Genomic DNA, 14,420 nt, shown 5'->3' on the forward strand with positions numbered 1-14,420 from the left:
TCTCAACCTATTGAGGAATTTATCAACTAATAAGTAGTTAAAAAAGATTACGAATGGTAAAATTACTTCTTTTTTGAATGCTACTAGCTCTATTACATTGAGATAATCTGTTCTGTTCATATACTTTCTCAACTTACTGAAACACAACTGAGGCTCGAAGTCACAACCTTTCAAATGAAAGTCCAACCCGGGTACCATTGGACTACATAGTCCTAGTGAATGGTAAAATTACTTCAGTTTATGTAACTTTACATATAAAACTTGGTGTAAATTACATTTTCTTTTCTATTTAAAGATTCATTTATAAAATTTTGTGCGCATATAACATTATCAATTTATCTATTATAGTCCCCTTAATAAGAAGCAAACTTAATTATGCAATCGTCCGTTTCAGCGGTGAAGGATAACGTGAAAATTTCAAGGCTATGATTTGCACTAAAAAAAATGCAAAATCCTGAAAGTATGAAACCCACTCAAATTACTCCATCCAAGCAGTTAAAAATTCATGTAAAAATTATTCCAACAGTTGGAGCTACTTCGTGGTGTCAATTATACCGAAAAAACTTTGTACAGAGCAATCCATTTATCCATTCGATACATACAACTTGAAAGGCCCCTTACATCAATATTATGGTTATCTTCCCTACATCACAAAACTGAAATAAGAAAACGCAAGGCCAAAAAAAAAAAAAAGAAGAAAAACCTGGCAATACACAACCAACCCCAATAGTGGAATAGACTGAAGCAATATTCTTACTTCCAAGGAGAAACTTGCTAAAATCCCATTTTCTGTGCAGGATTGTTCCAAATATCAAACCCATCAATTATCTGACTGTCTCTTGTTGCTTCAGAAGCATCAGTTTCAGCGCTTTGAGATTTCTTTAATTTTGCAACAGTAATGTACATATTTGCTAGTTCATTCTCAAGATAAGCTTCTCTTTCCTTGGATTCCTCAATCTTTCGCTGTAATTCAGCCTCTTTTTGTTCCTTTTCGGTTAGTGCAGCTTCATATGAAAGCTCCCTTTCACGGCTCAAAGCCAGTTCTCTCTTCATATCTGTTGTTAACACACTTTGATCGTTTCGCCTAATATGGCCATCTCTCCGTCCATTGCGCGAGGGGATACTGGTTCTTCGCTGTGCAGGGGAGCTTTTTTGTGGTGCTGCTAGTTCAGCAGCTAGTCTTTCATTTTGGTTCATGAGCTTTGCCACTTCTTCTGACAGTGCCTTTAACTCGACAGCAGCAGCCGATGCTAACCCCTTGGCGTATGAACTCTCCTCTGCCAGTTTCTGGTTCCGAAGCTCCAGTTGCTCTTTTGATTCAGTTAGCTCAACTACTTTTCGTTGGAGTTCTTCAAGCTGACTTGCCTATTGAAATAAAGAACAGGAAATCAATTGTGGGTACAGGAAATCAATTGTGGGTGGCCCACTTCAATATCACTTGCCTAAATTGTATTTGGCATATATTTGGGGTGAATGAAAGGATGCACTTCTATAGTAATAATTTCCTACCCTAGTTTTCCCGACAAGAAATTACAGGATTGTATAAGATGACAACCCGGGACTGAAGAAGTAAGGAGAGTCATAGGCAGGTTGAGGAAATATGCATCATTTCATCAAAATCTACTACAAATAACAAAGATGAAAACCTGTGATCGAAGAAGTATGGCTTCCTTAGTGGCCTTGGATGATGCGTTTTCCTTCTCATTTCGAAGTTCTCCCAGCCAACGTTTTGTATCTGACAACTGCTGTGAATTACCAAGTGACGGACTAGAATTTCTCCGCTCCAGGGCATCCGAAAGCTGTTGTTTCAAGGAGGCAATTGTTTCTTGCAGTTGTTCACATTCATGGGTCTGTTTGAAAGAGATTATTTTTCTCTTAACTTGAGTCATGTGAACTTATCAAAAAGGTTGTATGGGGAAAATTAGCTAGAAAATATCTTTTACCTTTTCATTCAACTGCTCCTGAATTATTCGATTGTCTGCAGCTTTAACCTGCAAACAGTAGCAAACATGTAACCTTAAGAGTTCAAGTTCAGCTAAAATTAAAAATATGCCCTTGTTTCCCTAATGTGGTTGGGGGAAATAATTTCTCATTACCTCAAGTTCAAAAGATTTCTCATTCAATTGTGCCATAAGTTCCGAAACAGACTGCAGGCATGAAACAACAATTAGTACAACATGTCAACACATACTAGTCCTCAACAAGAAGCTTCCAAACTAAGCTTACTTGTGAATCCTCCAAGTTGCTGATTTTTTCATGAGAACCCATGAAGGAATCAGTAATTTGCTTTTCCAATGAAGATATTTGGTCATTCTTCCTTCTGATATCATCTTTCAATTTTCTTATCTCCACCTTAAATGTTAGAAATGTCAGTTTTCAAAAGATGCACTGCTGAAGGAATTAAATAAAATATTGGGCAGTATTAAGGTATATACTTGTATCTGTTCCTTCTCAGGGCTCCGAGATGCCTCTTCAGATAACCTCTTTAAGGCACTAGTATGGAGTGCCACTTCATCAGACAAAATCTTTTGCTGCTCCCTCAGCAGGTCAAGTTGATCAATTGTCTTTATGCTAGTCTATATCACATGATACAATTAAAATAACTACATTGAGCATGAAGAAAAACATTGGACAAACAGCACATATAAGATGTATTTATGCTTGGAGTCTTTATCCTGAACCTAAATGGAAATAGTAAAAGATTCATTCTTGAATATTCCATGAAATATTTCCAGCATTTCCATACTTTTAAAAGTGAATTGTATCATAAATGTCACTCAACAAAACTAATCCGTAATAAACACATGCATCTTGAATTCCTTGTTTTTCAGGAAATAGAATTCCAAATTCCAAATTCCTTCCATTTCTGTGGAAGGGTGAGGGTTAGTAACCATTGACAATTTGATATAACAATTCTATATAAATTTTATATCCTTGATGCCCAAAACATTGCATGAGACGCATTAGAGTCAAGACAAGAATTTTTTCAAGTTAACCCAGAAGATATTTTTCGTACCTCTTTTAGAGGATGGTTTATAACAATGAAAGGAGATTGTCTTTCACATTCATTTTTTATATAGTTTCTTTTATTTACTTTTCCATGTGTATTAACCATCTCATAAAGGAAATTAAATTGCCCTACCAGGGGAGTCTCTTGTCCCAAAAAGTTATCCCCAGGAAGTTCTCTATCTGGTCTGGCCTCTGATAAATGGTCTGCAGAATTAGTGCTTTCTGTAGGTAAGGATTCCATGTGAGCATTAACACTTTCTGCTTGTGGAGTGGAGGGAGTACTATTTGACTTGAGACCACTAGATTTGTCACTAGTGCTTGCCAATGTCCCACTGCCACCTTCCCGTTTCTGCTAGATACAAATATTATATATTAGCATATAAAAATGTAGTTCTTTAAGATCACTACCGTTACAAGAGTAAACTTCAATAACAGATATGCTGCCAAAATATCATTTTGAAGCCAGGAAATATCTACATTTTACAACAATAGTAATTGGCAAGGCTAAATATGTCCCAACATATTCTACATACCCGCAGCTTTAACCAGTTGAGCAATCCATTTTTCCTCGCCTTTTTCTCTTCCTTTACTGTGTCATCCACAGATTCAACATTGCAATCAGGGGAAACATACATATCATTGTTTTCCTCATCCAAGATTAGATCTCGTCTTCGATGTGGCAGATATGCAAGCTACAAATATGTTAAAGAAATCAGACTAATCATCACATTACAGGAAAAAGTTTTTACTTTAGGTTGATATCATGAGAATTTTAGAACAGTGTAATGTCACATGTGACATGCCCCATCACTGCAAAAGAATGCAAAATAAAAGGTGGCAAATAAACACAGACCTCTTCTTCTCCAAAGGAATGCCTTCTTCTAGGACCTGGGCGATGAGGCAATCTTGATGACTGCGAAGCTTTAGATGATACTAGAATTAGTTTCGTCAAACGCTGAATTCTGCCAAGTAAAGCAGCTTTGGCTTCCTCTTCCTGTTCCAATCTTGACTGCAGTCTGACCTGACCATCTTCTAGCTTTATAAGCAAGAAAAAGTACAAGATTTCCACAAGTCAATGCAAGAACTATAGACAGGAAAATAAAACAATTGTATTTGGGGCAAACAAAAGAATTTTTGACTGCCACCATAAACAATACTTTAAAAAGATGACAAAAGGCAAGCTTTTAATGTAGCAGGGAAAGTATAATCAAAAGACCCTTGCAAAGTTGCAGTTCAGGACTTGATTTTAATCTGACCATCAAATTATACAAAATGTACCTGATTTTCCTAAAAGAGAGAAAAAGAGTCAAATAAACAAGAATGCTAAAACCAACTCCTGATGTACCTTTTGTTTTAGAAGCGTAATATCTTCTCCCCCATTATCTTTCACTTGTGGGATTGTAACAATGCCTTTCTTTAGTTGCTCTAATTCCTCTTTCAGACGGCGAATTTCATTTTGGTATTTCTTGATAAGTGATTTCTCATCAATTATCTGCACATTTCACCAGTTTACTTTAAGTACTAGATTGGTCGAAGAATTACACTGCATATTATGGATATCTGGGGTGCAAAGACCTTGTTTTGTGATGCCTGAATCTCAATGTGTTTTGCACGGTGCGCAAACTTTAATGTATTATGGGTTTCTTCTGAGTTGCTAGATGAGGGAGTGACTGTGCAGATAAGCTGTTAAACACGAACAATAAAATTAAATACAGTTATTTCAAGCACACAACTCCACCTTTTAGAGTCAATCCCAGTAATATATATAACTGCTGCAATGGAAGGTTCAGACAGTTTCTGAGAAAGATGCAGTTAAGAGTAAGAAACCCTTACAGATACACGTCCATGACCACTTAGTGAGGATTGAAGAAGCCTGGTCAATTTTGAATCCCTGTATGGTATATGAGTAGCCTTTTCATCTGTTAACTTTGATATAACCTGTAAAACTGGAGTTAGCACACTATATAAATTTTTTTAAGAAAAATTAAATGAAGAAAATAAAAAGGAACTTGATCAGGTTCACATGGCTTACTACTTTGTCAACTGAACCAGCAGTGTATTTTCCATTGCTTTTAATAATAGCAGTCATAAAATTTAAATACACATCTTTACAGCTTACTACAGTAGTACAGTTAAGTTCTCATGTTTTAACCTTATTATCAAATTTGTCTAAATGTGGAAATTATCAGATTTTTTATCAGATCCCATCTGTATGATTGAGGTATGTAATACTATTTACCCTTTACCAAAACCTATTACAATCAACAATGACAGTAATTTGCTTATATTGATTTACTTTTCAGGACAAAATTGAGAGTAATTTGTAACGGGAAAGGCCTATTTAAGATGATTGAGGCCTCACAGTTCCAAGAGTTAGCAGACTTTTGTTGATATAGGATCCCTCTTTCCGGCGGACACCAGTAGTTTCAGCTCTAGAGCTTTCAGAACCCGCCAAGTCAATGAGATGCTGCAAGAATAAGTTCATTTGCAAGAGCTAAAGTCAGTCAAAAATCAATTTCACTATAAGTATTAAATGTCAATATCCATATGGCCATGGACACATTTAAATAGAAGAGGACAAATTAGGCACTAAAATAAATGACATAAAAATGACACAATATATACAAGTCTACGGTGAGTTTATTTACCAGTTGTGATAAGCTAACAGCCTCGCCTTCAGTATTTTCACAAGGGCTACTCTCTATTGTCTGTTATGAGGAAAATAAGTACAAGTTACTTTGGAAGACATTTCAGGGCGATATGAATGTATCAGTAAGTACTGTGAAAAAGAATAAAGGTTGTATTGAAATCCATCAATAAGATGTAAGATACCAGCGTAAATATTGTGTGACTTCTGCTGCTCAGTAGATTGAAGTTTGTAGAACCAACATGCCTATGCTCTGAAAAAAGAAACCAAATTTTATCAAAGCAGCTCAAAAGAAAGTGAAATGAAATTACAAAGGAATATCGATTGTATTCAGATTGCAAGTAAAAAATAAAAAGACAATCAATTCTCAAGCAAATATGTTGCAAACCAGTAACTCTAACAACCTCTTACTTGAAAAGGTTGTAAACTATTTTGCCACTATTCTAATTGCAAACCAGAGCTAAAAGTTAATTCTAGTTCGGCTTAGTTTCTTGAATCAAGATTCTGTTGTCGGCAAGTTAAGGAATATTTATAAACATTCAGGTGAACTAAACAAAACCAATAGGGAAAATCACATTCTATACTTCATTCAGCCAATAACAATATTTACCAATTTAGTTATCTTTACATTGAATCCTATACAGAAGAACAACGAGGTCAGTCTTGGCACAACACTGAGATTGCTCCATTTTTAATAGGAGATCAGAGGTGCACTGAAGCAACCTCTGAGTGATTGGCAGCCAGTATGCAATACATTCCACATTCCCTGAAATAGACATGATTGCCCTCTGATAGGATTTTGTATTCAAATTCTATAATATAAACAGCACTCTTCAGCATCCAATACTATGAAATGGCTTTAGGATTCAACACTCAGATGTCAACTTCTCAAAATTTGAAAATCTTGAATGAATAACAGTTCAAAACATCTGATCAAAATATTTGCTTCAAGTGCAGATTGCTATTGCTAAATAAGACTTAAAACTTGTCTCTGGACAAGAATGTATGAAATAAATTAAGTAAATGTTTAAATGAAAAACACACACAATTTTTATTTCTCAACACACTATTGACTAGAGAGTATAAGAAAAGATCAGGCAGAAGTACTTACCTTCCCCTGCTGCAATAAGGGATAAGGCATGAGCAGGGGATAGAACAACTTCTTCCTTGACTCCTTCCACAAAGGTCCCCTGTAAAACATTACAGTCTAATACTTCTGTAAAAGCGGCTAGATCTAAATCATCAGACATTTAATAAATAAATAAAGAGTAAAAAACCCACTTACATGTGTTTTGTTATAACAAATTCTGATAAAACGATGTGGCAAAATCAACATGAATAAAATGGTGAAGAAAATTAACATACATCCAAAGGGGTCAATCTATGAGAACTAGACACATGGAAGCGAGAAATTATGAAATTTAATGTTTAACAAAGATTTAAGGATAAACTTCATAAAAATGACCAAACAATAACTAGGTGGCATTCCAATAGCTGAATGATATAGGTGCTTTGACAGGATAACATTCACTATTTGCTGTAAAGTAAAGAATTAATTTGAATATTTCGAAGTAGTTATTACCAGTTGATTTATATTCATTAACTTATTGTGCCAAGAAGCAAAGCAGGCATTGGTGATTTGGTGTGTCAATCAAAGTTGTAAAACAGCACAGAGCCAACAAAATTGCTAAAAATATTTGTTTTGGTGGTGGGAAGAGACAAAAATGAGTTATAAGCACTCAAGTCAAGTACCTGAGCATCCTCTCTTATTCTTAGATTTTGTCCAGCTGGATTCAGCAAGTCATTAACAACCTGTTACAAAAGCAGAACCTAAATAAAGACTTTGTCCAGATCAACGTGACATGAAATTGTATTTTTCAAAAAAAAAAAAAAAAGTTCAGTAATTAATGCCTAATAATAAACAGAACTTCGTATGCTGAAAAAAATCACATAATTAGAACTGGCAGTAGCAGATGGATATGAAAATAAAGTATTGAATAATTGAACAAAGTTTCTTCTAGCATTAGGCATGAGGGAAGTTTCCAGATATGAGTATATGACACACGAGGAAAAGTAAACCAGGACTAATCTGATTAACCATAAAAGCGTACCTCATTATAGATTTCCAGATAGGACACGCGAAGCAGAAATTCTCGGCTAGGAGTCTAAAACATCAAGAAACTACAGTTTAGCATCTATCTCAGAGTATAATACTTGACATAGTATAAGCAGTATGGCAAGTGCAGTGAAGTACCTCTTGAATAATACTGAAGGCATCCTTCACAGCCAATGGTATAATACCAGGGGACCTTTGATCTCCCTATACACAATTAAAGCATAAAAGCTTGTCAGATGTTTCATTGATCTGACAGATAATGTAGTTATTATTTACCTTAAACACCTAGCATATCAGTAGTCATGTGTGGCATCAAGGCAAAAAGGATCTCTTTTCAAGTCTTTGAAGTTAAAAAGTGATCAAATCTGTCCTAACTCCTAAGTCCTAACCAAGTAAACAAGACAAAAGAAAGCCTAATATGAAATATTTCATTGGAGAAACCTTATGAACACTCTAAGTTCACATTTGCATGGCCTCCTTAGAGGGGTAGTGGGCCCCCACTCTATCCCTGCAAACTAAAAAAAAAAAAAATCTTCTAACTCCTTAAAGTTTAGTAAAATTTGAATGAAATTAGTCAAATGTAGTAAGGTCCATCTATAGACAAATTTGGTTCCCCATCTCATAATTCTGGCTCCATTACTAGTAGGCACTCATGATTGACACAAGAATGTTACCATGGTCTTGTAGCACTCATGATACTGAATTTGAAGAATTAGATTCAGAGATGGCATTCTCTTACATGCATGGTGTGAGTTTTCCCACTGCTTGTAACCCCATATGCAAAGATTGTACCTGTGGTTGAATGAAAACAAAAAAGAATTACTCAGTAACTCAGCTTTAGCAATAATACTCAAAAAGGAAATTTTTTCATAATGATTGAAAGAAAAATCAACTGTGCAAAAATTATGCAACATAATGAGAGGACAGCTAGTGAGCTAGGTAATATGAATTAAATGGTTTCATAGGAAATTCTTGGTCGAGGATCCAATACTTTACAGAACTCTAAGAATTTCAAAGCAAAAACACATGTCGGTGTAATGGAGAATTGGAGAGTATAACCATATATGGTTTTCAAAGCAAATGACTCCGCATATCACTATTTATAATGTCTTGCATAATTTAGAATCATTTTGACTGCTGATAACACAGATTAGTCAGATCCTAGCCATTAAATTTTCTTATCCCCAAATTACTTAAGTGTAAACCAATCCATACAAGATAGTATCGCTATCATTGCAAACTGCATCAGAGTATCAAATTTGTGGACTAAAGATAAGTTTGCAGTTCAATACTTCATCCGGGATGTGCATTTGCACAATTTCACGAATTTCCAGCATCTGTCTCGTATTTGTATAGTCGCACCATATCACACAAGGATACAGCAAAATTCACCATCCCAGTAAGATTGCACCAGAAGATAGAAACCACTTAAAATCCTAATTACAAAAGCAATTCTGAAATTCAACTCAACCAGCTTCTTGCGTTGACAGGCTACCTAGGCCAAATTTTGTTTACCCTAACTATTTCTGACTAACAAGACCATTCAATCTTTGCTTCCAGTTTCCAAGCTCGCTAGGTATGGACTTCAACTCTCTGATTTTTCACTAACACACTGCACTTCAGCTTAGTCAAACTCCACAAATCGTTATTCATGAAACTGCATTTGATCCCAGAAAAGCATCTTCTATGAGGAAACTCCACAGAATTTCTAAAACAAAAACGTGGTATTTCCAATTCGCTGTAGATAAACCAATTATATACTCCGTATTTTATACTATAATCCAACTCCAATTTCATTCCATTTGACCTTAAAATGTGACTGCTATAGAAAATGAGTTTCAAAAACAACCCAGGACAAATTTAGGTACTCAAGAGAACCAACCTACAGCCTTTTTAACCCAGTTAGTATCAATACCACTTTTCAGCAAAGGATCTCAAGAAACCACATATCTCTTGCATAATATGGAACTAGCAATCTTGTGATTCATTATTATCTCTCCTTTGTTTGAGGCATTTTGGACTTAGTACAGCAACAGTGCATCAGCTCACTGATTAGAGGTATAGTATTCTCTAGCCAATCATCTTCAGCATGCCAGAACTCGTACATATTTGCTAATTTGCTTGAAGAATCAACAGAATAGTTTGAATTTACTGAATTATTTACCATTGATCCCTTCCATGGAACCACTAACAACATGCTGAGCAGCAACATCATAGACATGGCGCGTTGTTGTTGTAGGGCCAAAAACTCTATCTGAAAAACAACCAAACATATTTACAGGTAAGATTTAGATAGAAATTGAGCAATAGCTCAACAAGAAAATTGTATAGTTATATAACCAAAGAAATGAGCAAAAAGGTTTATTTAAGGGATTTTATTTTTTGTTTTCTATCCCAAGTCATAATTTCAAACTATTGACACAAACCGCCTTATGCAAATTCTTTTCTTTACCTGACCATTTAACAGGTTCACCAGCTCAACTAACAACTGATTTTTATTTTGCAGCTGATGACATCAGCCCATACATATTTTGGCAAAGTCATCAGAAATACATTACTAACTGCACAGTTTTTTTTTAGTTTTTTTTTTTACAAATAAGCTAAAAATAATTCAAAAACAATAAGACAATGTTTTTTATTTTCTTATTAAGTTGGCAAAATAAAGGAAATATATGGAATACATGAATAACAATAAATCAACATAATAGAAAATACCATATGGATAAGCTATTGATGGATTATGCTCATTCCTCACAATAGTATCACCATCTGCATACCATGCAATTTCCTCCCCTTGTCGAATCTCTCTTGGGCTGCTCCAACAATCAACCAGATTAAATACTCATAAGTAGACAGGCAACAGCTAAGCATTACAGAGTAACTTCAGAAATTATAGCTGTACCTTAGAGGCCTAAACCGCACTGTCACCGTAACATTTTCCTTGGACCTTTCCGCATTCAGAGGTAAATTTTCAGTGTAATAGTACTGAGGCTTACTCCTGGCGGATGATGACGCCGGCGAACTCACGCCGTCAATAAAATTTTCCGGGAACTGTTTTGATGATGAAGTAGTTGATGACGTTGGGGAATTCGCCACTCTTGAGCTCGATTTTTGAGATTTTGTTCCTTGTCTTGTAGTCATTTTAGCTACCGAAAAATTCAATGGAGTATGTTTATCAACATTAGCAGAAATTGACAAAATCGTTCCTAAACATTCAATTATTATTACATCAGTCTTCCAGCTTATTTTTAAAAATAAAAATCCACGCGGTCAACTGCATTCTAAAATGTAAATTATCGGTCCTATAAAAAAGCAATAAATAAAACTAGCCGCAAAATAAAAATAAAAATTACTGCTGTATTCGACAATTTCTAGCTCAAAAAAGTTTAACTAGCAATCGCTCCGGAAGTCCAAATTACTGGAGTAAAATAAAATATACAACTCTCCGGAAAAAGTAAAAACACACAGGAAATAGAATGGAATTTCAGTACCTTCAATCAGTCAGATTAGCATCAAATCATCCACGCGAGCCGAGAAATCTATGTGCTTTGCGTATGAATTGAACAACAACAAAAATAAAAATAAAAAAATACAGATACAGGGAGAAGCAAACGAATCTTCGGAATGAGGGAGGGATGAAGATCTAACAAGTGACGAAAAACATCATCATTCCCCCATCATAATTAGCTGCGCCAATCTCTCACGCACATTCACACTCACTGCGTGTTTTCGTGTGGTATGGATAGAGCGGAAGAAGAATAAGAGAGTGTTTGGATATTATTTTCCTAAGCTTTTCCCCTTTAAGCTTGCCTTGGAAGCGATGCCTGATGCCTTTTCTCTCTCTCTTGTTCTCTCTCTAAAGCATTCATGGAGCCCAACTGAACCGCACACAACGTCAATACATACAGACTTTTCAGAGAGAGAAATGGAGAAAGATAGAGAGAGATAGAATGTGGAGGAAAAAAAGAAAAAAAAAAAAAAAAAGGACACACAGTCCCCTACTAGTGTGTGTGTGTACGTACAGAGAGTAGACAAGGAAAAGGTAGAGAGAGAAACGGGGCGTCTTAGCGTGGACCCGAGAGCGAGAGAGACGGTGAAATCTGTAATACTGTAGTGTGTATATTGTGTATATATACCAATGGAGTTTTATTCCAATGGAGTTTTATTATACTCGGTTAGAGCTGTTAACGAACCGAACATAAACAAATAAGGTTGTTCATGTTCATTTGTTAAGGATTTTGGAGTGTTTGTGTTCATTTGTTAAAGATTTTTAAAAATTTTGTTTGTGTTCATTTGTTAACGTTCGCGAACATATTCGTTAATATTAACAAAAACGTTCACGAACATATTCGTTCACGTTCATAAACCTTAATAACCAAACATATGAACATGTTCATGACCACAATTCGTTTGTGAACAAGAAATACTATATATTCATGAAAAATAACTAAACAAGTAACACAACTACAAAGAGAATACAAACAAATATTAAACGAACACAAACGAGCTTGTTCACGAACATTATAAACGAACACTAAACGAGCTTGTTCACAAACATTATTAAACGAACACAAACGAGTTTGTTCACGATCTCTTAGCAAACGAGCTTACAACTGTTTAGACTCTGTTCGTTTATAAACCGAGCTCTAATTTTGATTATCAATGTTCATTTACCTTAATAAACGAACATAAACGAACGCTCACCGAACACGAACACGAGTAGTTTACCGAAAGCTCTGTTCGCTAACATCCTTATATAGTACTTTAAAAAAATTATACTCAGTATATGTAATACTCCGTATCTAATCTGTGTCAACTGCTAATCCTGGTATTTAGTGTGATAACACTTTTATAGCATTTCAGTGGTCATAGTATTGAACTGCGGTTATGAGACATTGAATCTTTGGGTTGAAATATTAGAGAAAGTATAAAACAGACATTCCGATAATACAAAAGTGCAAAAAGGGATAATATTCTACTCATTGCCCCATTTTTTGTTTAAACCAATTCTTTCTTAACCTGAAGCATAAAAAGTCAATAACGCCACATATGAGGCTTAAACTCACAACCACCCCTCCCATATGGAAGTTCAACACAGATGCCATCTGAGCACAAGGTATTAATATTAAATGTATAAATTTTGGATACTAATACTAAACTTAATATTATGAAAAATTGGATTAAAAATAATTTCAGTCAAGCTTCGCTAATCAAATTAAACCAGACACATAAAATGAGACGGAGGTAGTATGTTCAGTTCGTTAACAACTTGTCAGACCAGGATATGGAGGCACTTGAGGTTAGAGATTCAACATTTTGAGAGAAGAGATTATACCCTACTCAATCAAAAAAGATAAATAAATGTCCGCATAGACAACTCAATTGGTTATAGGGGTGAAATTGGAAAGAATGACCATGGGTCGAGTTTTACCAGCGATAGTGTGCGAGCAACCTCTCAAAGTGGGAGAGATTTCTTGTGCGCAGTAAGTAAAGATTTAGGGTTCAGTTAGTGTAGGAGCAACCTCTCAAAGTGGTGGGAATTCTAGCATCTAGGAGCAACCTCTCAAAGTTAGGGGATCCAGATGTTTTGTCGGGTGAGCTGTGGAGAGTCCAGGGTTGGAGATTCAACCTTTTTAGAAGAAAAAAAGATAAATAAATGAGTAGGGTGTAAACATGATTGACCTAGTTAAGTAGTTAACTTTGGCATATTACCCCACTAATTATGCCACTATTTATCTATAATATATAAATTATTATTATGATAAATATTACTATTACCACCAATTATACCATAATTATCCACCATAAATAGGCATTACCTAACAATGAATAACCATTAACGTAACATACCATCAATATCCATGAATGTCTTACTATGAACGTTACATATTCTCTCCTGCAATTAAAAGGTCCACAACCAAGAAAAAAAAAAAAAAAGAGAGACCAAACTCTTGAGAATTATATTGCTACAAGTTCCCTAAATTCTATTATAAACTCTACAAAATATTATTATCATGAGCACTATAATGTACTAATTAACACACTCTAAAACATGGTGAAGTTTGGCATGACTCAGCTCAAAGCAGGGTATTTTTTTTTATTTTTTTTTTGTGGTTCCCTTTTTTATAAATAAATGAGGCTCTATCAAAAGTATAAGTGCAATTTTTAAAATCACCGTAAAATATATTACTCTTCTTTTCAGTTACAGCATGATTTGACATTCTCAATTAATTAGGTCCTAATTACTAGGAGAGAAACGTAATTTGGGAAAAACTGATGAATTTTAAGATTAATTGTAGATTTTTTTTTAATTTCTTAAGTAGTTAGGTCAACAATAAATATTATTGGCCATCTAAAAATTGAGGTAATGTGTTGTTATAAAATCCGGCCATGGCTCAAAGAGTAATGTGATTTTCACCACTTTAGTCTTCATGTTAACACTTTTATATCTTGTTTACTTTAATTTATATGCATGTAGAACCATAAAAATCCCCTTCCTCGGTAATTGATCGAGTTAGTTCCATAATTTTTTTTTTTTTAATTAAAAAGCTAATTCATTAATCATACTATCATAGGCTGAAATGTTTATAATAAAGACCGATGAAATGGTTAAACATTTATCACAGTCAGACATAGAAACAACATCCC

General features: G+C 34.8%; 1 protein-coding gene across 3 annotated transcripts; it reads right to left on the bottom strand.

The window, feature by feature from the left end:
* Positions 1 to 495: 495 nt before the first annotated feature.
* LOC109181476 (kinesin-like protein KIN-7K, chloroplastic) lies at positions 496 to 11,730 on the bottom strand. Of its 3 annotated transcripts, none has more exons than XM_019331262.1 (24): positions 11,264 to 11,730; positions 10,675 to 10,918; positions 10,488 to 10,585; positions 9,937 to 10,026; positions 8,512 to 8,564; positions 7,911 to 7,976; positions 7,768 to 7,821; positions 7,409 to 7,468; positions 6,768 to 6,846; positions 5,842 to 5,909; positions 5,658 to 5,717; positions 5,372 to 5,476; positions 4,843 to 4,947; positions 4,585 to 4,692; positions 4,355 to 4,501; positions 3,863 to 4,030; positions 3,543 to 3,701; positions 3,143 to 3,358; positions 2,436 to 2,576; positions 2,227 to 2,352; positions 2,097 to 2,147; positions 1,944 to 1,991; positions 1,647 to 1,850; positions 496 to 1,365 (listed from the first exon to the last, which is right to left on the bottom strand). In XM_019331262.1, the coding sequence occupies exons 2-24, from the start codon at positions 10,911 to 10,913 to the stop codon at positions 775 to 777; spliced, it is 3,036 nt and encodes a 1,011-aa protein (XP_019186807.1). In that variant the 5' UTR covers positions 10,914 to 10,918; positions 11,264 to 11,730; the 3' UTR covers positions 496 to 774. The 3 variants fall into 3 exon arrangements, with proteins under 3 accessions (XP_019186807.1, XP_019186808.1, XP_019186806.1); XM_019331261.1 differs by having other exon boundaries at positions 527 to 1,365; positions 3,863 to 4,045; XM_019331263.1 differs by lacking the exon at positions 7,768 to 7,821 and having other exon boundaries at positions 3,863 to 4,045.
* Positions 11,731 to 14,420: the final 2,690 nt, after the last annotated feature.

The sequence above is a fragment of the Ipomoea nil genome, unplaced genomic scaffold (assembly GCF_001879475.1).
Source record: "Ipomoea nil cultivar Tokyo-kokei standard unplaced genomic scaffold, Asagao_1.1 scaffold1043, whole genome shotgun sequence".
NCBI lineage: Eukaryota > Viridiplantae > Streptophyta > Magnoliopsida > Solanales > Convolvulaceae > Ipomoea > Ipomoea nil.